At 36.6% G+C, this 23,575-nt stretch overlaps 4 protein-coding genes across 10 annotated transcripts in view; all 4 read left to right on the top strand.

The window, feature by feature from the left end:
• LOC132202741 (receptor-type guanylate cyclase gcy-19-like) overlaps positions 1-23,575 on the top strand; it is a 92,890-nt gene that overhangs the window by 17,420 nt on the left and 51,895 nt on the right. The gene's annotated exons all lie outside the window — the stretch shown is intronic.
• On the top strand, positions 112-18,265 carry LOC132202788 (NAD kinase-like). Of its 6 annotated transcripts, none has more exons than XM_059629969.1 (13): positions 112-366; positions 5,391-5,703; positions 5,768-5,974; positions 6,032-6,252; positions 6,316-6,673; positions 6,947-7,076; positions 7,129-7,323; positions 7,551-7,845; positions 7,896-8,053; positions 8,578-8,660; positions 9,670-17,378; positions 17,443-17,664; positions 17,727-18,265. In XM_059629969.1, the coding sequence occupies exons 5-11, from the start codon at positions 6,339-6,341 to the stop codon at positions 9,803-9,805; spliced, it is 1,332 nt and encodes a 443-aa protein (XP_059485952.1). In that variant the 5' UTR covers positions 112-366; positions 5,391-5,703; positions 5,768-5,974; positions 6,032-6,252; positions 6,316-6,338; the 3' UTR covers positions 9,806-17,378; positions 17,443-17,664; positions 17,727-18,265. The 6 variants fall into 6 exon arrangements, with proteins under 6 accessions (XP_059485952.1, XP_059485951.1, XP_059485956.1 ...); XM_059629968.1 differs by having other exon boundaries at positions 5,339-5,703; XM_059629973.1 differs by lacking the exon at positions 112-366 and having other exon boundaries at positions 5,249-5,703; positions 6,316-6,387; positions 6,442-6,673.
• Positions 18,629-22,043, top strand: LOC132202787 (NHL repeat-containing protein 2). Of its 2 annotated transcripts, XM_059629966.1 has the most exons (10): positions 18,629-18,991; positions 19,284-19,626; positions 19,684-19,840; positions 19,915-20,315; positions 20,372-20,583; positions 20,683-20,911; positions 20,974-21,162; positions 21,228-21,341; positions 21,396-21,573; positions 21,638-22,043. In XM_059629966.1, the coding sequence occupies exons 2-10, from the start codon at positions 19,312-19,314 to the stop codon at positions 21,880-21,882; spliced, it is 2,040 nt and encodes a 679-aa protein (XP_059485949.1). In that variant the 5' UTR covers positions 18,629-18,991; positions 19,284-19,311; the 3' UTR covers positions 21,883-22,043. The 2 variants fall into 2 exon arrangements, with proteins under 2 accessions (XP_059485949.1, XP_059485950.1); XM_059629967.1 differs by lacking the exon at positions 18,629-18,991 and having other exon boundaries at positions 18,998-19,626.
• Positions 22,346-23,526, top strand: LOC132202241 (PRADC1-like protein). Its single transcript, XM_059629032.1, has 5 exons — positions 22,346-22,508; positions 22,616-22,752; positions 22,816-22,931; positions 23,012-23,179; positions 23,244-23,526. Exons 1-5 carry the CDS (start codon positions 22,442-22,444, stop codon positions 23,362-23,364), a joined length of 609 nt encoding a protein of 202 aa, XP_059485015.1. The 5' UTR covers positions 22,346-22,441; the 3' UTR covers positions 23,365-23,526.

Genomic DNA, 23,575 nt, shown 5'->3' with positions numbered 1-23,575 from the left:
ACAATAATTTGTATATTGCAGATCTTGTATTTGAATGGAAAGTATGAAGGAGGTTTTTTTTGTGGGACATGGGGCATTATTGATAAGGTTTATTGACTTATGAGGCGTCACCATGATGCAACGACTTATTGCGACGTGCGCGCCGAATTTTACTATTTATTATTCAGTCTGTGGGGTAGGGGACTTTGGGTTGGATGTGTGTAAACTCTTCTTGTGTTTGACTACACATCAATCAGGAGCAAGAAATCTTATCATTCGGGCGAACTCTTTTGATGATTTATTGTCAGCGAAATTCTACACGGGCACTTTGAATGCGACTTTTTCAGGAGTCCCGGGAGGCGGGAGCGATTCTGTCCCAACAATATGGTAGCGGGAGGGAGCCGGGAAAATTTTATCGGGAATGGGACTCCCGGGAGAAAAGTTAGAAAATTCGGTGAGGGTCTGCTTCGCAGGCAGCAATGGATAAGCAATAGTATGGAAAGTGGCGCTCTGGCCGGCACTCGCCGTGCAGGAGACATGGCATCGCTGCTGGCGGTACGATCGCGAGGTGGGGGCTCCCAGAGCCGTCTCCAACGCGAATGCGGCCTTACGCGAAAACAAATAATTTCTTATCAACACTAAAACCGAGACAATGTCATGAAAAAATTTATATAAATCATCGCGACATGAACGCATAAAGATAAAAAATGCAAATAGTTGATAAATATTTATTCATAGAAAAGCAAAGACGGCAAAATAAGAAATTGAATGGATATTTGGAACCGATCCACGAATATAATTATATTTAAATATCATTGAATAGAGTTTGCACTAAAACCTTTGAATATTCATGCACACCTATGGTAGATATACAAGCTGTGCTAATCTCGTTTACGTCAATAGGTGGAAACTAATTAAACGGCAATCATAATTATAGCAAGAGTAAGTTTGCACGGCACTTGCAAAATAGTAATAAATTATTTTAATGTGGTGAACGATCTGTTTGTATATAATGAATTGAATTTTCCTTTCGTTCTAATGAAGTGTAATCAGCCCTGTTAATCTCAGTTATGTCAATAGGTGGAAACATGCATACCAGAAATTAAATACAAAAAAAGTGCATGTTCAGGCTGCCTCGAAATAGTTAAAAAAAATATTTTTAATTAGTTCCCTTCGAGTTTACACAAAATATATTGGATTTTCCTTCTATTTTATTCGAGTTTAATCAACCCTGCCAAACTCAATCTTGTCAATAGGTGGAAATCTACAAAACTGAAATTAAATATAAAATTATGATATGTTCGGGCTGCCTCAAAATAGTTTATATTTTTTTTAAATTTATTTCCTTTGAGTTTGCACAAAATAATTTGAATTTTCCTTCTATTTTATTCGAGTTTAATCAACCCTGCCAAACTCAATCTTGTCAATAGGTGGAAATCTACAAAACTGAAATTAAATATAAAATTATTATATGTTTGGGCTGCCTCAAAATAGTTTATATTTTTTTTTAAATTAGTTTCCTTTGAGTTTGCACAAAATAATTTAAATTTTCCTTCTATTTTATTCGAGTTTAATCAACCCTGCCAAACTCAATCTTGTCAATAGGTGGAAATCTACAAAACAGAAATTAAATATAAAATTATGATATGTTCGGGCTGCCTCAAAATAGTTTATATTTTTTTTTTAATTAGTTTCCTTTGAGTTTGCACAAAATAATTTGAATTTTCCTTCTATTTTATTCGAGTTTAATCTACCCTGCCAAACTCTATCTTGTCAATAGGTGGAAATCTACAAAACAGAAATTAAATATAAAATTATGATATGTTCGGGCTGCCTCAAAATAGTTTATATTTTTTTTTTTAATTTATTTCCTTTGAGTTTGCACAAAATAATTTGAATTTTCCTTCTATTTTATTCGAGTTTAATCAACCCTGCCAAACTCAATCTTGTCAATAGGTGGAAATCTACAAAACTGAAATTAAATATAAAATTATGATATGTTCGGGCTGCCTCAAAATAGTTTATATTTTTTTTAAATTAGTTTCCTTTGAGTTTGCACTAAATAATTTGAATTTTCCTTCTATTTTATTCGAGTTTAATCTACCCTGCCAAACTCAATCTTGTCAATAGGTGGAAATCTACAAAACTGAAATTAAATATAAAATTATTATATGTTTGGGCTGCCTCAAAATAGTTTATATTTTTTTTTAAATTAGTTTCCTTTCAGTTTGCACAAAATAATTTAAATTTTCCTTCTATTTTATTCGAGTTTAATCAACCCTGCCAAACTCAATCTTGTCAATAGGTGGAAATCTACAAAACAGAAATTAAATATAAAATTATGATATGTTCAGGCTGCCTCAAAATAGTTTATATATTTTTTTTAATTAGTTTCCTTTGAGTTTGCACAAAATAATTTGAATTTTCCTTCAGTTCTAAACAAGTTCAATCATTACTGTTAATGTCAGCTATGTATTTAGGTGGAAACATGCAGAACTGAAATGAAAAATAAAAATAAGACCTGTTCGGGCTGCCTCAAACTATTTAATATTATTTTTTATTAGTTCCGTTTGAGTTTGCACAAAATAATTTGAATTTTCCATCACTTTTAATCAAGTTTAAACAGCACCAAGGTTCGCGCATCAGAACAATCGAAAATTTTTTCGATTGTTGTTAGAGCTCTCTGATTGGGTGCAAGTATAATTGCACCCAATCAGAGCGCTCGGCAACAATTGAAATTTTCTAATGCGCGAACCTTTGTTTGCACAGAATATATTGGATTTTCCTTCTAATTTATTCGCGTTTAATCAACCCTGCCAAACTCAATCTTGTCAATAGGTGGAAATCTACAAAGCTGATATTAAATATAAAAATATGACATGTTCGGGCTGCCTAAAAATAGTTTATATTAGTTTCGAATTTAATAGAAGGAAAATTCAAATTATTTTTTGCAAAATCTAAGGAAACTAATTTTAAAAAAAATATATAAACTATTTTGAGGCAGCCCGAACATATCATATTTTTATATTTAATATCAGTTTTGTGGATTTCCACCACCTATTGACAAGATTGAGTTTGGCAGGGTTGATTAAACTCGAATAAATTAGAAGGAAAATCCAATAAATTTTGTGCAAACTTTAAAGTAACTCATTAAAATAAATTATTAACTATTTAGGATGCAGCCCGAACATATCAATTTTTATTTTTAATTACCGTATTGCATGTTTCCACCTATTGGCATGATTGAGTTTGAAAGAGCTGTTTAAACTTGATTAAAAGTGATGGAAAATTCAAATTATTTTGTGCAAACCCAAAGGGGACTAATTAAAAAAAATTAACTATTTTGAGCATAAAATTTCTGTTCAACTTGTAGCGAGAGAACAAATGAATTGAATAGGAAGACGAACATATTTATATTTAATTTATGCTTTGTAGGTTTCCACCTATTGACATGATTGAGTTTGACAGGGATGATAGAACTTGTTTAGAACTGTAGGAAAATTTAATTTATTTTGTGCAAACTCAAACGGAACTAGTAAAAAAAAAAATTAAATATTTTGAGGCAGCCCGAACAAGTCTTATTTTTATTTTTCATATAAGTTCTGCTTGTTTCCACCTAATGACATAGCTGACATTAACAGTAATGATTGAACTTGTTTAGAACTGAAGGAAAATTCAAATTATTTTGTGCAAACTCTAAGAAAACTAATTTTAAAAAAAATATAAACTATTTTGAGGCAGCCGGAACATATCATAATTTTATATTTAATTTCAGTTTTGTAGATTTCCACCTATTGACAAGATAGAGTTTGGCAGGGTAGATTAAACTCGAATAAAATAGAAGGAAAATTCAAATTATTTTGTGCAAACTCAAAGGAAATAAATTAAAAAAAAAAATATAAACTATTTTGAGGCAGCCCAAACATATAATAATTTTATATTTAATTTCTGTTTTGTAGATTTCCACCTATTGACAAGATTGAGTTTGGCAGGGTAGATTAAACTCGAATAAAATAGAAGGAAAATTCAAATTATTTTGTGCAAACTCAAAGGAAACTAATTAAAAAAAAAATATAAACTATTTTGAGGCAGCCCGAACATATCATAATTTTATATTTAATTTCTGTTTTGTAGATTTCCACCTATTGACAAGATTGAGTTTGGCAGGGTTGATTAAACTCGAATAAAATAGAAGGAAAATTTAAATTATTTTGTGCAAACTCAAAGGAAACTAATTTAAAAAAAAATATAAACTATTTTGAGGCAGCCCAAACATATAATAATTTTATATTTAATTTCAGTTTTGTAGATTTCCACCTATTGACAAGATTGAGTTTGGCAGGGTTGATTAAACTCGAATAAAATAGAAGGAAAATTCAAATTATTTTGTGCAAACTCAAAGGAAATAAATTTAAAAAAAATATAAACTATTTTGAGGCAGCCCGAACATATCATAATTTTATATTTAATTTCAGTTTTGTAGATTTCCACCTATTGACAAGATTGAGTTTGGCAGGGTTGATTAAACTCGAATAAAATAGAAGGAAAATCCAATATATTTTGTGTAAACTCGAAGGGAACTAATTAAAAATATTTTTTTTAACTATTTCGAGGCAGCCTGAACATGCACTTTTTTTGTATTTAATTTCTGGTATGCATGTTTCCACCTATTGACATAACTGAGATTAACAGGGCTGATTACACTTCATTAGAACGAAAGGAAAATTCAATTCATTATATACAAACAGATCGTTCACCACATTAAAATAATTTATTACTATTTTGCAAGTGCCGTGCAAACTTACTCTTGCTATAATTATGATTGCCGTTTAATTAGTTTCCACCTATTGACGTAAACGAGATTAGCACAGCTTGTATATCTACCATAGGTGTGCATGAATATTCAAAGGTTTTAGTGCAAACTCTATTCAATGATATTTAAATATAATTATATTCGTGGATCGGTTCCAAATATCCATTCAATTTCTTATTTTGCCGTCTTTGCTTTTCTATGAATAAATATTTATCAACTATTTGCATTTTTTATCTTTATGCGTTCATGTCGCGATGATTTATATAAATTTTTTCATGACATTGTCTCGGTTTTAGTGTTGATAAGAAATTATTTGTTTTCGCGTAAGGCCGCATTCGCGTTGGAGACGGCTCTGGGAGCCCCCACCTCGCGATCGTACCGCCAGCAGCGATGCCATGTCTCCTGCACGGCGAGTGCCGGCCAGAGCGCCACTTTCCATACTATTGCTTATCCATTGCTGCCTGCGAAGCAGACCCTCACCGAAAATTCAACCAATTTTTTGTGTTTTTTTCTGCTGAAAAAAAAAATATAAAAAATTGCGTTAAGGACACCTTATTGGGACTCCCGGGAATTTGTTTTCGGGAATGGGAATCCCCAGGAAAATTTTGCTAAGACACCACTTGGGAGCGGTCGGGAAAAGGAAAATTTTCTCGGGAACGGGACTCCTCGGGAGCAAAATTTACTCCCGATGGACTCACTTTTGAATACGACCACACCAACAAGACCACACCCCCGTGAATTCAAACAACATAATAAGCATAGGAAGAACAGAAGAAAAAAGACAACTTCTTGCCTCCACACTCCACATCCAAAAACCAAACAAACCAAAGTGCCATCTTCTCCATTGTCTGGGATCTTTGGAATTTGCAAAACTTGATCGTTGGATCACTTTGGATGTTACTGTATTGGTGGTTTGCATAAATCAAAATTTTTAAACTGAAAATTGCTCATTAATTCATTGCTCTTGTAAAAAAGGTATAAAGATGAGTTCTCCTCTAGACTGCTCTCAAAAATTTAAGATCCCAGAAGAGTATGTCACGGATAGTGAAATTTTTACCCGTCCATACACTGATCATGCTCTGAAAGTTGCTGAGATTCGAAAGGCCATTAAACCTCCGGTGTGTTTGCTTATATTAAGCGAAAACTGGACAGATGACGTAGAAAAACTGGACTTCAACATGAGTAAGCTTTTAAAATTTAGAGTTTTAAGAATTAAATTTTATGTCAAGACATTAACAGCTGGTCCTGAACTGATTGAGGCTCTAGTGAAACTGGCTGAAGAGCGAAGATCAAATGGCTTGGATCTCATCAAATACGTCAATAACAAAAATCTGGTTGACCTCAAATTCCTCAATAGTGGCTTACAATACTTGGTCAGGAAAGGCTGCTATTCTTCTCTGTCAAACAATGTATCATTTGTTGTCCTTGCCAGGAATGGGAAACACCCTTCCCCTCAAATGGTAAATCTTTTAGATATTACAAATTAAAGCAAAAGTTATAATTATCCTTTTCATTTTGATTAGCTCGCAGGGAGTATGCCTCCCTAATGAGAGATCTGTGTCTCCAGGGGTTCCCTGAGGCTGATGACGACGGCTGTGAGTCAAATCGTTTAAAAGAAGAGCTTATTAAGGTTGGAGTTACTGCTGTAGAATTAGACAATGAAAAGCGTCAACTTAAGAGGACTAGGCAGGATTTGGAGTACAAACAGCAAAAGCTGAGCCAGCAGGTCAATGCCTTTCTGTTGGAAAAAGAAGAAATTTACGGAGTTGCAATGAAACGTCAGAAAGTGATTGAAGAAAAAGCAGATTTTCCAAAGGTTTCTGCCGCGCCCCTGCAAAAGGTTGGTCCATGTGGCCTAATCAAAACTTCTGCAATGATGATGTAAGTGAGCTGCATTTGTTTCCCGTCAACTCCCTCTCTTAAACTCTGTTGCAATCCCCTCTCAATGTAAGAAAACTCGTCCTTTAATTTCTCAACTAGAATTTTACCTCTATTTACTCATTACAAGTTCCAACATTCAAAGTAACACCTTTTTAAGACCCTTCCACATATTTTTTTTTCAAAAGACTGTTCATTAACAAGACACACTCTATGATCTCTATCTGCTCACTTGACACTTTGAGTGGGAGACTGATTTTTGGCACCGGTTTTGAGGACCATCCAAGACCAGGCCAGCCAGCGCCTTACATGGTACAAACCACCCCTCACCGTGCTGGTGGTAAAGAAAGTGAGGGACGCCTCTGTACTTCCTCCGTTCGTCCAACTGGTGAACTGGCTCATTATGGTGCATTCGACAAGAAAATTATTTCCAGTACAATATTAACGAGCATTTCCAGGAGAAAAATATGGTGGTGTTTGTGGAGAACTCGGTCATGGACGACTCGATGCTTCAGGGAAACAGCAGCTTCCAAGTTGTCAAGGACAAGCTAATGACATTTCAAGATGGCAAAGATGATTTGACTGACAAAATCGACTTCATCATCTGCTTGGGAGGGGATGGCACCTTGCTCCATGCTAGCTCATTATTTCAAGTATGCTAATATTTTTTTTTTGGCACTGGTGCTATAATTTTTAATTCAGGAGTCTATTGTTATTAAGAAGCCTGCCAAATCCGCTAACTAAGACCACTACATCAAGTTCAACTACATTGAAATCTTGAAAATGCTAAAATTATGCTCAACTTTTAAAATATTGCTCTCATTTCTCTTTTGAAACCATTTAAAATTAAATTTGATTAATTTCTATTGTCGTTTTGCAGCAATCAGTGCCACCTGTGATGGCCTTCCATCTTGGATCTCTTGGTTTCTTGACTCCATTTGAGTTTGGGAACTTCAAAGAGCAAGTGAACCATTTCCTGGAAGGCCACGCAGCCTTGATCCTGCGCAGTCGTCTCCGCTGCTGCATCATGAGGAAGGATGAAGAAAAGGGCCACGTTCCATCTACCAATCTTTTGGTGCTAAACGAGGTGATCATTGACCGAGGACCCTCGCCCTACCTGTCGAACATTGACCTCTACCTAGACGGAAAACACATCACCTCAGTACAAGGCGATGGTAAAACAGTTCTATTTTTTGCCGGAATTATTTTATTGAATATTAAACAGGTCTGATTGTATCAACTCCTACTGGTAGCACCGCCTACGCAGTTGCAGCTGGCGCCTCAATGATCCACCCTAGTGTGCCTGCCATCATGGTCACTCCCATTTGTCCTCACTCGCTATCGTTTAGACCCATCGTTGTCCCTGCCGGCGTGGAACTGAAGGTAAAACATGAAGTCGCTGATAACATCATGCGGGCCAATTTTTCATTTTTGCTGTTGCTTATACATTGCAGGTGGGAAATTTGCACGCATGATGTTTTGCAATTGGAAAATTTACTCGCACCTGCAGCAAAGTATTTGATTGATTTTTACAAATCAAACAGCACAATTTGGTGAAATCATTTTAAGGAAGCAGAAATTAAACTTGCAGGTTTATTGAAAAAAACTTAATCATTCTAAATTTTTGCTTCAATTTTTTTCAAATGTGAGCATTTTTTTTAACTCGTGCTTTTAACTTAACTATAAAATTAAAATAATGCTCATGTCATGGATCCCATTTTTTTTTAGGAATATTTGATTATAATATTATCATTGAGGCACCAGTGCCTGTAGGGTATTAATTAATTTAAAAATAATATACGGATTTTACAAAGATTTCACAATTTGTCTTGTTTGCAAAAATTTATTGAAACATTAATCTTATGTAATTTCTAAGTGGCACAAAAAGACGTGTATAATCTTTGAAGATTTCAGTGTCTCCTGAAAGCAGAAACACATCTTGGGTCTCATTTGATGGCAGAAGCAGGCAAGAATTAAGGCATGGAGAGAGGTAAGCGCCAGCACCAAATGATCACTGAGCATTGTCTCTTTTTTACTCACCCCTCTTGTATAAGTAGCAGTTGTGAGAGCCTTTTCTTGTGCACGGAATAACATATCAATACCTATCAGACATAATTTTCTAACTAAGTTAGCACGGTTTTATTGTGTGTTTTAGATAATAAGCTAAGCAATGACGCTCGTAGCACAGCATGTGTCAGTTTTGGCAAATGATATCAAACAAGAAGTGCACCAAGGAGGAGATTGTGTGTGACTCTCCTTTGGAGTTGCAGGTGCTTCAAAAAAGCTTCCCTTTGCAACTGATTTATAGCCCTACACCTATATATTGGCTGAAACTTGGGGTGAATATATGAGAGACAGGGTTCTTGCAAAATTCTCGAGAAACGATTCTTGCGCAAGGATTCTCAAGGAACGATTCTTTAGTGGAATTTCAAAGGCAGAAACGTTCCTTGAGAATATAGAATCCTTGCACGAGATTCATTTCTAGAGAATCTTTTCTCTGATATTCAGACCCACCATTGGTCTTTCTCCTGGGGTGGCTAAATTTATCTTGCACAGACTTGTACTTTGGTCATTGGTTTTGTATAGAAAACTGCTAATAAATATATTTTTTTGCAATTTTTTTTCTGCGTGACGTTTCTGGTTCGAATTTCTATTTTAGTGTGGATAAATATTAATTTTTTAAAGCTGATTTGAATTTAAAATTGGCTTTTCCTCGATGGGTTTTTGTGAGCTTTGTTTATTGTTTCAGAAAAACAATATCCTGCTCTACATGTTTCGGCTGCGGGCTGAAGACTATTCTCTCGACCACCGCCGAGAAAGCTCACAAATTATGGCTGCAGCCCGCAGCCGGAACATGTAGAGCAGGATATTGTTTTTCTGAAACAATAAACAACTCACAAAATCCCATTGAGGAAAAGCCAATTTTAAATTCAATTCACCATGAATCAACCCTCGATTGTGAAATTCTACCATATAATTTTTTAAAATTGTATTTTTAGCCTCCATGTGAATACCTCCATATACCCTCTGCCTTCAATCTGCGCCCAGGAGCAACTGTCTGACTGGTTTGAATCATTGGCGGAGTGTCTGCACTGGAACTCCAGGAAGCGGCAGAGGCACCTGGATGAACTCTAAGATGGGTAGTAATGTATGCTCTCTACGCAGTTCTGCAAAATTCCATAGTTTACTTAAATGTGTGAGCGGCGAGGTGAATGCAAAAAATGTGCCCTCTCATAGCATAGTTCAGTTTTATTTTCAAATAACTTTAATGAGAAAAAGCATGTAAAACTCACATTACACTACACCTTGGAGGGTTGCCCCAAAGTCGGAGCGATTGACTCTTCAGTCGAAATCTCACCATACGCTCACAGAATTGAATAATCACTGTAACGTTGGTTGCTATATATAATGATGTATTACTTATTAACGGGCTGTGAAGAGAAATATTTGCTCTCCCCCTCTCGTATTTCCTTGAATGGCCAAATATTTAGTTATAGTTATTGAGTTTTTCCAGCCTCAATTTGAGGATTTTCGGAAGTTCACAGAAAACTTGCAGATTTTTTAACAAGATTAAAAAATGACCAAGCACATTTTCTAATGCAACCCATGGTGTATTCCCATCGATTGATGGACATTTTTTGTACTAACAAGTACAATGTTTCATTAATGTTGGGAAAGAATCGACATTATTTAAATTGCAGTGAGAAATAAAATGGAATATAACACTAAATCAAAACTTGAGTGTCACTTTTTGACATTAAGAAACTCGCCGTACGTTTAAGTTTGGCTAATATTGACTTATATATTATTCTCAATGGGTTTATATATTTAAATTAAACTATTCTGGAGCTGTAAACGTAAATGATGCAAGTGACTGTTTATTTTATAGGCATGTTAAAGGACAAGAACGCAAAGTCACTTTTTTTTAAAAATAAAATTGTTCATATAAATTTACAGTTCAGGCATTGCATGTCATGCGAATTTTTCTTGGCGCTGCTTGGCACGGAAAAGTACGCCGCCATAACTCCCTCCAACAAAAGCGGACGGTTAAGACAGCACAAGCATGCACAAAATGAACCTAATTTTATTAGTAAATATGCACAAGCTTCCTCCCCGCTGGCCAGTGGGTATAATACTGAATAAGCATCTTTTTTCAGAATTTAGGTCTATTTAAGTCCCCAAATTTTGAAGGTCCACAACTGGAAAAGCAACTTTTTTCAAAATTAATAAGGTCTCTGTTTAAGTCGTGGGTTCCCAAATTTTGGAGACCCACAACTGGAAAAAATTTTTGGGACCCACGCACAAAGGTTTAAAGACCTTAATTATGAAAATATTCGCTTCCACAGTAGAGGGTCTCTAAAATTTAGGGATCAACGGCTATAAAAGCAAATTTTTTCGAAAATAGAAAGTCTGTTTAGTCGAGGGTCTCTAAATTTTAGAGACCCATGACTGTAATAGCGAATATTTTAAAAAGTAAGGTCTTTGAACAGTCGTGGGTCTCTAAATTTTTGGGACCCACGACTGCAATACAACACGACTTCAAACATATGTTTGAAGACCTAAATTTGGAAAATTTTCTCTTCGACAGTCGTGGGTCTCTGAAATTTAGAGACCAACGACTATAAATGCCACTTTTTTCGAAATGAAGGTCTGTTTAGTCGTGGGTCTCTAAATTTTCAAGACCCACGACTGTCATTGCAGGTATTTTCAAAATTAAGGTCTTTTATCAGTCGTGTGTCTCTAAATTTTTGGGACCGACGACGACTGTTTGAAGACGTTAATTTTGAAAATATTCTCTTCGACAGTCGTGGGTCTCTAATTTTTAGAGACCCACGACTGACATGGCAAGTATTTTCAAAAGTAAGGTCCTTTTAACAGATGTGGGTCTCAAATTTTTGGGACCCACGACTGTAATATGTTTGAAGACCTAAAATTTGAAAATTTTCTCTTCGACAGTCGTGGGTCTCTAAAATTTAGCGACCAACGACTATAAATGCCAATTTTTTTCGAAATGAAGGTCTGTTTAGTCGTGGGTCTCTAAATTTTAGAGACCCAACGACTGTCATAGCAAGTATTTTCAAAAGTAAGGTCTCTTTATTTTAGGGTCCTACGACTGTTAACAGACCTTAATTTTGAAAATGTTCTCTTCAACAGTCGTGGGTCTCTGAAATTTAGAGACCATAGACCTTAATTTTGAAAATACCTGCAAGGACAGTCGTGGGTCTTGAAAATTTAGAGACCCACGACTAAACAGACCTTCATTTCGAAAAAATTGGCATTTATAGTCGTTGGTCTTGAAAATTTAGAGACCCACGACTAAACAGACCTTCATTTCGAAAAATTTGGCATTTATAGTCGTTGGTCTCTAAATTTTAGAGACCCACGACTGTCGAAGAGAAAATTTTCAAAATTTAGGTCTTCAAACATTGCAGTCGTGGGTCCCAAAAATTTTGAGACCCACAACTGTTAAAAGACCTTACTTTTGAAAATACTTGCTATGACAGTCGTGGGTCTCTAAAATTTAGAGACCCACGACTAAACAGACCTTCATTTCGAAAAAATTGGCATTCATAGTCGTTGGTCTTGAAAATTTAGAGACCCACGACTGTCGAAGGGAAAATTTTCAAAATTTAGGTCTGTTTAGTCGTGGGTCTCTAAATTTTAGAGACCCACGACTGTCATAGCAAGTATTTTCAAAAGTAAGGTCTTTTAACAGTTGTGGGTCTCAAAATTTTTGGGACCCACGACTGCAATGTTTGAAGACCTAAATTTTGAAAATTTTCTCTTCGACAGTCGTGGGTCTCTAAAATTTAGAGACCAACGACTATAAATGCCAATTTTTTCGAAATGAAGGTCTGTTTAGTCGTGGGTCTCTAAATTTTCAAGACCAACGACTATAAATGCCAATTTTTTCGAAATGAAGGTCTGTTTAGTCGTGGGTCTCTAAATTTTAGAGACCCACGACTGTCATAGCAAGTATTTTCAAAAGTAAGGTCTCTTTATTTTAGGGACCTACGACTGTTAACAGACCTTAATTTTGAAAATGTTCTCTTCAACAGTCGTGGGTCTCTGAAATTTAGAGACCAACGACTATAAATGCCAATTTTTTCGAAATGAATGTCTGTTTAGTCGTGGGTCTCTAAATTTTCAAGACCAACAACTATAAATGCCAATTTTTTCGAAATGAAGGTCTGTTTAGTCGTGGGTCTCTAAATTTTAGAGACCCACGACTTTCATAGCAAGTATTTTCAAAAGTAAGGTCTTTTAACAGTTGTGGGTCTCAAAATTTTTGGGACCCACGACTGCAATGTTTGAAGACCTAAATTTTGAAAATTTTCTCTTCGACAGTCGTGGGTCTCTAAAATTCAGAGACCAACGACTATAAATGCCAATTTTTTCGAAATGAAGGTCTGTTTAGTCGTGGGTCTCTAAATTTTCAAGACCAACGACTATAAATGCCAATTTTTTCGAAATGAAGGTCTGTTTAGTCGTGGGTCTCTAAATTTTCAAGACCCACGACTGTCCTTGCAGGTATTTTCAAAATTAAGGTCTTATATCAGTCGTGTGTCTCTAAATTTTTGGGACCGACGACGACTGTTTGAAGACGTTAATTTTGAAAATATTCTCTTCGACAGTCGTGGGTCTCTAATTTTTAGAGACCCACGACTGTCGGCAAGTATTTTCAAAAGGAAGGTCTTTTAACAGATGTGGGTCTCAAATTTTTGGGACCCACGACTGTAATGTTTGAAGACCTAAATTTTGAAAATTTTCCCTTCGACAGTCGTGGGTCTCTAAATTTTCAAGACCAACGACTATACATGCCAATTTTTTCGAAATGAAGGTCTGTTTAGTCGTGGGTCTCTAAATTTTAGAGACCCACGACTGTCATAGCAAATATTTTCAAAATTAAGGTCTCTTAATTTTAGGGACCTACGACTGTTTACAGACCTTAATTTTAAAATGTTCTTTTCGACAGTCGTGGGTCTCTAAAATATAGAGACTCATATGACTGTCATAGCAAATATTTTAAAAAGTAAGGTCTTTTAACAGTCGTGGGTCTCTAAATTTTATGGACCCACGACTGTTTGAAAACGTTATTTTTGAAAATATTCGCTTCGACAGTCGTGGGTCTCTAAAATTTAGAGACCAACGACTATAAATGCCAATTTTTTCGAAATGAAAGACACTAAATTTAGTCGTGGATCGAAAATTTAGAGACCCACGACTGGAAAAGCAACTTTTTTCATAATGAAGGTCCGTTTAAGTCGTGGGTCCCCAAATTTTGGAGACCCACGTCTAGAAAAAAAACTTTTTTTAAAATTAAGGTCTGTTTAAGTCGTGGGTCCCGAAATTTTGGAGACCCACGACTAGAAAAGTAACTTTTTTCAAAATTAAGGTCTGTTTAAGTCGTGGGTTCCCAAATTTTGGAGACCCACAACTGGTAAAGCAACTTTTTTAAAAATTAAGGTCTGTTTAAGTCGCGGGTTCCCAAATTTTGGAGACCCACGACTGGAAAAGTAACTTTTTTCAGAATTATGGTCTACTTAAGACGTGGGTACCCAAATTTTGGAGACCACGACTGGAAACGCAACTTTTTTCAAAATTAAGGTCTGTTTAAGTCGTGGGTTCCCAAATTTTGGAGACCCACAACTGGAAAAGCAACTTTTTTCAAAATTAAGGTCTGTTAAAGTCGTGGGTTCCCTAATTTTGGAGACCCACAACTGAAAAAGCAACTTTTTTCAAAATTAAGGTCTGTTTAAGTCGTGGGTTCCCAAATTTTGGAGACCCACGACTGGAAAAGCAACTTTTTTCAAAATTAAGGTCTGTTTAAGTCGTGGGTTCCCAAATTTTGGAGACCCACGACTGGAAAAGAAACTTTTTTCAAAATTAAGGTCTGTTTAAGTCGTGGGTCCCCAAATTTTGGAGACCTACGACTTGGAAAGTAACTTTTTTTGAAATTAAGGTCTGTTAAAGTCGTGGGTCCCCAAATTTTGGAGACCGACAACTGGGAAAGCAACTTTTTTCAAAATTAAGGTCCGTTTAAGTCGTGGGTTCCCAAATTTTGGAGACCCACGACTGGAAAAGTAACTTTTTTCAAAATTAAGGTCCGTTTAAGTCGTGGGTTCCCAAATTTTGGAGACCCACGACTGGAAAAGTAACTTTTTTCAAAATTATGGTCTATTTAAGACGTGGGTACCCAAATTTTGGAGACCACGACTGGAAACGCAACTTTTTTCAAAATTAAGGTCTGTTTAAGTCGTGGGTTCCCAAATTTTGGAGACCCACAACTGGAAAAGCAACTTTTTTCAAAATTAAGGTCTGTTTAAGTCGTGGGTTCCCAAATTTCGGAGACCCCCAACTGGAAAAGCAACTTTTTTCAAAATTAAGGTCTGTTTAAGTCGTGGGTTCCCAAATTTCGGAGACCCCCAACTGGAAAAGCAACTTTTTTCAAAATTATGGTCTGTTTAAGTCGTGGGTTCCCAAATTTTGGAGACTCACGACTGGAAAAGTAACTTTTTTCAAAATTATATGGTCTGTTTAAGTCGCGGGTTTCCCAAATTTTGGAGACCCACAACTGGAAAAGTAACTTTTTTCAAAATTAAGGTCTGTTTAAGTCGTGGGTCCCCAAATTTTGGAGACCCACGACTTGGAAAGTAACTTTTTTTAAAATTAAGGTCTGTTAAAGTCGTGGGTCCCCAAATTTTGGAGACCGACAACTGGGAAAGCAACTTTTTTCAAAATTAAGGTCCGTTTAAGTCGTGGGTTCCCAAATTTTGGAGACCCACGACTGGAAAAGTAACTTTTTTCAAAATTAAGGTCCGTTTAAGTCGTGGGTTCCCAAATTTTGGAGACCCACGACTGGAAAAGTAACTTTTTTCAATACTTCGGACTGTTTAAGTGCCAATGTAACAAAAAAGCTTCATCCCTAGTGCATTCAGGACATTTTTTTTTTTTTTTAATAATAATCATCATATTTATATATTGATGGTGGATCCAGGAATGATTTGGGTGTGATTGTTGATGAAAAGTTACCATTTTGAAATTCATGTATGTTGTTGGGGTTGGAAAAAGGTGCTTCCTCCCAAATTTTCAGCTAAAAATATTCGGTGCTTTTCCGGGAAATCAGATTTTTCCAAAAACACTAAAATACCAATATCTCTGCTCCTACTAAGAATAAACGTATGCTCTTTTCACGTTCAGACGTAACTTTTTACGCCCGACAACTTTGCCGTTGACAAATTTTGCGTAGGTCAAAGGTCAAGGTCACTAAATTACAAATTTCACTTTTAAACGCAATTTTCGCAAAGAAGCACCCCTCAGATTTTTTTCGCAGTATAGGAAAAAATGTAGCCCCAAGTGTGTAGAACAAAATACTTGATTTTCGGAATGGTAACTTTTACTGTTAAATTTATAATACTAACTAAATATAAAAAAACAGTGAAAAATCACTTTTCCGCAATAGAAATAAATTTTCAACCAGCGATAACTCTGTTTCTGTTACAGAAACGACAAATTGTGTAATGACAAAATGTGTTTGTCTTGACTTTCTGCATCCAACCATGTATCAGTTAAGAAGGTCAGGTCACCTAAGGTCATTGACCTCGGTGACCTGTGACCTTTAAACACGATTTTGCAAGTTTTCTGTGTAGGAAATAATAAAACCTATTTAAATTAATATTATATAATATTGACCGTTTCTTTTTCCATTGATTCCATATATTCCCCCTATATTCCTAAACCCAGCATGGTCTTTTCTCATGCATTGCGGTGGCGAAAGTGGATTTTTGATTATTTCGACGTCTCATAGATGCGGATTCGCGAAATAAAATTGTTTTTGTTTACTTTTGAGCGGTAAGCCTGTTCAATTGGAGTTTCGAGTTGAGCTTAAAGTTGGATTATTAATTTGAATTTAAAAGAATAATTTGGAAGATTTAGTAGATATCCCATTGCTTGTTTTAATTTTAGGGTTTGAAGATTTTTTTATTGAATTTTGTACAGAGTTTTGGAAGCAAAATTTAACTATAAATACATGCGCCAACGAATGAATAGAATTGTTAACTGTTATAAACACATAAAACACAATTCCTTAATTACACCGTTAATTAATATCATTATGATATTTAAGCACTCGCAAATTAATTATGTATGCTCTTGAATACGTATGCATGTACGTAAATTTTTTTGTTTAAAAATAAACAATGTACAGTTATTTATTATTATCTATATCATCTTAAGCATTCTTTTCGTTTTCGCCCAACCGCAGGACAGATTTTGGAGCTCAACCGTGGCTGCTATTTTAAAATTTTAATGAAGTTTTAATATGCAACCACATATTTTATTGATATTCATAACGGTATGTAATATGAATTTTATATATTCATGCAAAAATTCGATTGTTGTCGTCGTCATGGAGACTTGTTTGAAAACTTTGAAGAAGAAAACGGTTTTTCCGCTTGTGCAACAATCAGAATTTTCAAACTAAAATTCATTGCTCTTTCTCCATTCTGAACGTCAACATGTCTCTTCAAAATTGTCCCCTGAAGTTCAGAATTCCAATTGATCATGTTTCGGATTCCCTGGTAGGACACTTGATGCGTCCCCAGGAAAGAGAACAAGATCTGCACCAAGAGATGAGCGCCTGCGTAGCTCTCCTAATTGTGGTGGAAAACAAAGTGTGAACACCCGGACACCATAGACTTTGGGCTCAGTAAGTTTCTGAAATTCCTAATGATTCACAGAATTCAACTTTTATTTATTCAATGCATTAACAGAGGGTGCTCAGTTAATCGACGAGATCATTGCCTTAGCCAAAGAGCGCTCCTAGGTCGGCATCGAGACCATCAAGTATGCCGACAATATAGGCACTGTCGACCTGAGCTTCCTGAGCGACACCTTCAAGTCTTTGGTGATCCAAGGCCACCTCTCGTCCCTCCCCAACAAAATTAGTTTCGTGCTGCTTGTGAAGAACGGAAAAGCAGCGTCACCAAGCTGGGGTAAATCTGAGAAATAACAATTGAAATTCAAGCAAACGTGTTAAACTTTTCCATTTGATTAGGGACCAGAGAGTATGGAGGCAAACTTCAATCTCTGTGTATGCAAGGGCTCCCTCAGCTTGAAGATGAAATTCGAGCGGAGCGTTTGGAGAGGGAGCTGCAGGAGGTAGGCCAGACCGCTGTCTTGACCTGGAGAAGCAGCTGCTGAACGAGGGATGATCTTGAACGCAGGGAGATTGAGCTTTTGAAGGAGAGGGAGGCGTTCGAGGAAGAGAAAAATAAGTTTGAAGAGGAGGTGGCTGCCAAGCGGCAAAAACTGAGCAAGGAGGAACACGACCTTCGTATCGTAGCAGCCTTCAAGTCCTCCTTGCTCGGTAGGGCAGTGCTCCGACTGACTGCCTCTTCAGTCCCTCTGACAGTGGAACTTGAAAACACCAACAAGCCTGCTACGCCCGACTCTCAGCCGCCCATCTGCTAGCCTGCCTATGCCGTACCAACCCTGTCTCGTGATCCGCCTGCCCAAATGGAGGCCCTGAAGCTTTATTGTATCTCTCATGCAGCATTAAAATCAGTCCCATCTAAGCTATATAGTCGCAATTAAGCCTTGTGTTTTTCTAAATAAGTATTCCTTTATTTATTAGCTGACGCTATCAAGGCAAAGACTTCTGTTACAAAAACAACACAAATTTTTAAATTCACTATGGTGAACGCAAATTTTATAATTCATCAAATAATTAATTTGAAATATGTCGTATACCTCGTGTGCACCTGAAGAATAGAATATAATCTTGAAATCATGAAGAATCAAAACGAAAAGGAATGATGCATTTATTGCATTTCGCATAGTTATGTATTTAAAAAAATAAACATGATTGTGCATCCTCATCACCAATCACCATAATTATATATATCCTCACCAGAACCACACTGAAGGACCTAAGGGGGCGTAGTGGCGTGGCACGCCCCCTTTTACTGGCACCACTGGCACGCTGTGGAGGCGGGGTTTGGTTTCGAGGTTTCTCCACTTTCTCCCGACCGCTTTTGAAGAAAAACAAACATCTGACTGAATCTGCACAGCTGCGAAAATCTTTTCCTTCCAAATTATACTTTTCGTCAAGCTTTTCGTTCTCGGTCCTCTGCTTCGGTCTTTGCTTTTAATTCATTTGAAAGACATGCATAAGCAGCGCAGCAAATTGTTAGAAAATGAACGTGGATGATCTGCAAGGAAACTGGCAGGCAGATTTTCTTTTCCACGGAGGACTTTTGGGGCCTGCTGGGACCGTGGATGACCAAAAAGCGACTTTGGAAATTTAACATTCTGGCAAAGGTATAGGATTAATTAAGTTGGTTGGATTAAAAAGTCATATTTCGCCCCCACCTAAAATACTTATGTACATATACATACATATTTGCTCACACCTGGCTCACCGGCGCGCCCGTTTCCTTACATTTCGGGGCAAAATATAGCACCTATCGACAATAGGAATCGACTGAAATTTTTTTTCTTCAGATACATATGACATTACGCATTTTAATATTAGCGTCTTTAAATGACAGAGACTCATCTTTATTATATAGATTTTTACCGCCTAGGACTTTGCCTTTCCTTCATATTTTAGTTTCCCTTCGAACCTTGCATCATACGCCATGGATTTGGTCTACGAATTTAGTGCTGATCTAGCCGAAAATTTGGCCGACATCGAATCCCACCAAGGAAAAATCCTGCTCGTTCAGAAATACATCAAACAGCTCCTGAACTCGAAACAAGTCGAACATTCGCCTGATTTTCGAGAAGGCCTTGAGTGGTTCAACGTCAGCGAGCCTCTGTCCTTGGAGAAGCATCTTAAGGACAAACTGGTCCTTCTGGACTTTTTCACCTATTGCTGCATCAACTGTCTGCACGTTCTTCCAGAGATAAAGAGACTGGAGGAAAAGTATTCGGTCCAGAAAGGCTTAGTTGTGGTTGGTTGCAGTTACTAAAGAGATTTCATAAGACTAAATTATCCAAAATTATTATAGATTGGGGTCCACAGCGCTAAATTTGAAGCAGAAAAGCTGTCCAAGAATGTCGAGGCAGCTGTCCTGCGCCACGAAATTCACCACCCTGTCGTCAACGATGGAATGGTCCTTTGGAATCAACTTCAGATTGCTTGCTGGCCTTCACTTGTTCTTATTGGTATTTTTTAAAAAAAAAAATCAAACTTTGTAAATTGAAACCAAATCTAAAGAATTAATTTATTGCAAATTTAGGCCCAGGAAATATCCCTCTCTTCATCCTGATGGGCGAAGGTCACACATCCACTCTGGACTTGATGGTCGAAGCTGCTTTGGATTTTTTCAAAGACAAAATATCAACTGCTAGTGTGCCAGTAATTTCAGCTCGCCTACATTTGTCTCCATCCACTGGACTTTTCTTTCCTGGTCGAGTCGCAGTGCAAGGACGAAAGCTTTTGATCTCCGATTCTGGACACCACCGTCTGCTCTTGGTCGATTCAAATTCTGGACGAGTGGAGGCTAAAATCGGCAGTGGAGACTCAGGGCTAACAGATGGCAATTTCTTGGAAGCAAAATTTTTCTTTCCGCAGGGAGTTTTATTTGCGGACGAAGACATTGCCTATGTGGCTGACACGGAAAATCACGCCATCCGCATGGTATGTAATCTCCTTCTAAATTTAAACCAAAACTTAAATTCAAATAATTATCCTAGGTTGACCTGAAAAATTGTCAAGTGTCTACAGTGGCTGGAACGGGAAAAATCGGCAGTGACAGAGTTGGAGGCTCGGTGCTGGCAACGAAGCAGCAACTCAATTCACCCTGGGGCCTGGCATTGGAACCTAAAAAGAAACTTCTGTTTATTGCCATGGCTGGAAATCACCAAATCTGGGGGCTAGCTCTTGAAGATACCAAAATTTGGAAAAAGTAATTCAATTCAATTCATTTTTTGCTTTTTCAAGTTTTTAGAAATGTATATTTGAAATTGTACACATAAATTATTTGAAAAATTCTGCACTTTGACAGGTCTGTGAAAAAAGGATACTGTGTTGCGCTTGCTGGCAGTGGCAGGGAGGAAAATCGCAACAACTCATACCCCCACATTGCTGCTTTTGCCCAGCCATCGGGTTTGGCCCTCAGCGGGAATAAGTCGGACTGCCTGCTAGTGGCAGATTCGGAGAGCTCTAGCGTAAGGAAAATTCTTCTTGACGGCGGGGCAGTTTCTGGAGTTGTAGGAGCAGAAAAGAACCCAAATGTAAGATAACCTTATTTATTTTTCTATTTTATTGAAACCTTAAAAAAAAATATTTTTAACAGAACCTGTTTGCCTACGGAGACAAGGATGGCAAGGGCATTGAAGCAAAACTTCAGCACCCTATCGATGTTTGCTGGAGCTCTCGTCTTAAGTGTGCTGTTGTGGCAGACACTTTTAACAACAAAATAAAAAAGATTGATGTTCAGAAAAATTCCTGTGAGACCATTAATCTTGCTGGAAATGCAACTAGTGTAAGTTTCATTATCATGGAAATCTGGTATAATTTTGGATCTAACATTTCTTTTTATTTATCCAGCTGAAGGAACCTGGTGGAATTTGCGCTGATGATGCAAATAATAGAATTTTTATAGCAGACACCAACAATCACACCATTAAAACGGTAGATCTAAGCACATGGAAACTGGAAGAAGTACAATTATCAAAAATAATTTTTTTTTTAAATTTATGACTTTCTAAATTGCAGTTTCCAATTGTCTTTTCAACCGAAGTGGACTCTGTGACTCGATACCTCAAAGTTGAGGAGGCGACGTTGTTGATTTCTAATAAAGAAATGACGCTCAGCTACAATTTTTTGGTGAAATTCAAAGGACCTTTGAAGGCATCAGAAGATGCTCCACATTCATTTCGCATTTTGGCACCAGGTATTTTTGACTTTGGCTTGATGTATCAAAAGAAATTTACCTTAAATTATTGTGTTTTCAACAGACCATTTGACTGTGGACTCAAAGAAGGGAGAGTTGAAGATAAGGGATGAGTGCAGAGAGCTTCACGGGTCAGTCGAAGTGACATTTCCATCCTCGGACAAAGACTCCCAGGTTGTGATATTACTCAACGTTGTTACGTGTGGTAATGGTGTTTGCAAAATGGAAAATTTGAAAGTCGTGTTCAATATTGCCAGAAAAGAAGACGTTCAGCACGATCGAAGCTTTGAAACTGTATTCGAGCTTTAATAACTGGTTGAAACTATTTTTTACTGCCTGTGCAAGATAATAAAAATATGCAAATAACTTTATTAATGTATATTCAATAATATTTTGGGGAAAAATAATATCTTATTTGTACTATAATAATTTATTAGGATTAAGTATTTTGATAATAAAAGAAAAATTTATATCAATAGACTTGGTTCATTTTGCAAAACCCCTTTAATTAAAATAAAACATTTTTATTGATGAATATTTGTATGCTTAGTTAATTTTATAAAAGCGACAACTGCTTAGGGGTATTTTAAAATATGAAACAAATTTAACGTTGTGATACTTGTATATACCAAAATATTATTTACAATAATTATTATTTGTTTCTTGCCGAAAGCCGAAAAAGGCAAGGCACCACATCAGCTACATCCGGCTACATCACCCTCCCACTTTTGCCGCCAACAACTTAAAAACATCCGTCGACACAGCATTCGCCTACCTGGCTGCTGGTTCATGTACGCCCCGTACTGGCCAAATTCTCAAAAACAAAAACAGTGACAAGATTTGCAGTTGCTAATTAAATTAGGCAAAGATGGTCAAGACATGGCTTTTAACTTTTTTCGCATTTAACCAGTTATTCAGCAATATAAATGGAGGAGGTAATTATTTTATAATTAATTAATTTAAAATCTAAAATATTATGTGTACGACAATTTGCGTCAATGAGCCAAACACAGAGGATAATAAACAAATTGTTTATTTTCAGCTAACAATGCTCACACTTTCGACGGAGGAGGAATGGTCGACTTTATTGGCAATGACTTTTTCTTTGAGATTTTGGAACCAAAAGTTCTCCGCTATACCTACAAAATAAAGCCAGCAAAAGACTTTGGCCCAACCTTTGTGAGTTTTAATCTGAATATAATAGAAAGGTAAAAACATATAAAAAAATTTAACTTATTTCAGAATAGCAGCTTTTATGCTCAGGGTGTTAAACTAGTCCCAGTCGACCCACCAAACGGGTGCGGATGGCCCAAAAATGCAGCAGACTTAGAAGGAAGCGTTGCCCTTGCAGAAAGAGGGTATAATTTTGTTAAAATTTGGCAGAAACTTTAAAAATATTGAAAAGGTTGTAATATTTTGTGTTTTCTCTTAATCGCAGTGAATGCTCATTTTTGAGCAAGGCTGTAACGGCAGAGCGGGCCGGAGCTATTGCCATAGTAATCTGTGATTATGACCCTGAGGAGGAAAGTTTCTACATAGAAATGATTGACGACACCACAGGCAGAGACACAAGCATCCCAGCTGGATTTTTGCTGGGGAAAAATGGGTAAGACCACATGACAATTTCCCTTTTTTTTAATATTTATTAAAACCCATTATTTTAAAAATAGAAACTTCATAAGAAAAGGTCTTGAAAAGCTAGGGAAAAACTACGCCCTGATCAACATTCCAGCTAACCTCACCAATGTTCCACTGAACAAAATGAACCAGCCACCATGGGTGCTGTGGTGAAAAAGCTATTTTCCTCAAGCTTTAAATGTGATATTAAGGAATTACTCAATTTTAGATTTTGTAGACCATATATTCCAAGCACTATACTGTTTGTGCGTGTATTTAGTTTTTGCTCACAGAATGCTTCTTATAATGTTTGACAAAAATAAATCTTGATTTTTTAGACTTTTACAAATTTCATTTAAAGTGCCATGGAGATAATATTTACCAA

Source organism: Neocloeon triangulifer, unplaced genomic scaffold (assembly GCF_031216515.1).
Source record: "Neocloeon triangulifer isolate White Clay Creek 2 clone unplaced genomic scaffold, ASM3121651v1 ptg000015l, whole genome shotgun sequence".
Lineage (NCBI taxonomy): Eukaryota > Metazoa > Arthropoda > Insecta > Ephemeroptera > Baetidae > Neocloeon > Neocloeon triangulifer.
The sequence above is the reverse complement of the archived record's forward strand: the minus strand, read 5'-3'. Positions and strand labels throughout refer to the sequence as shown.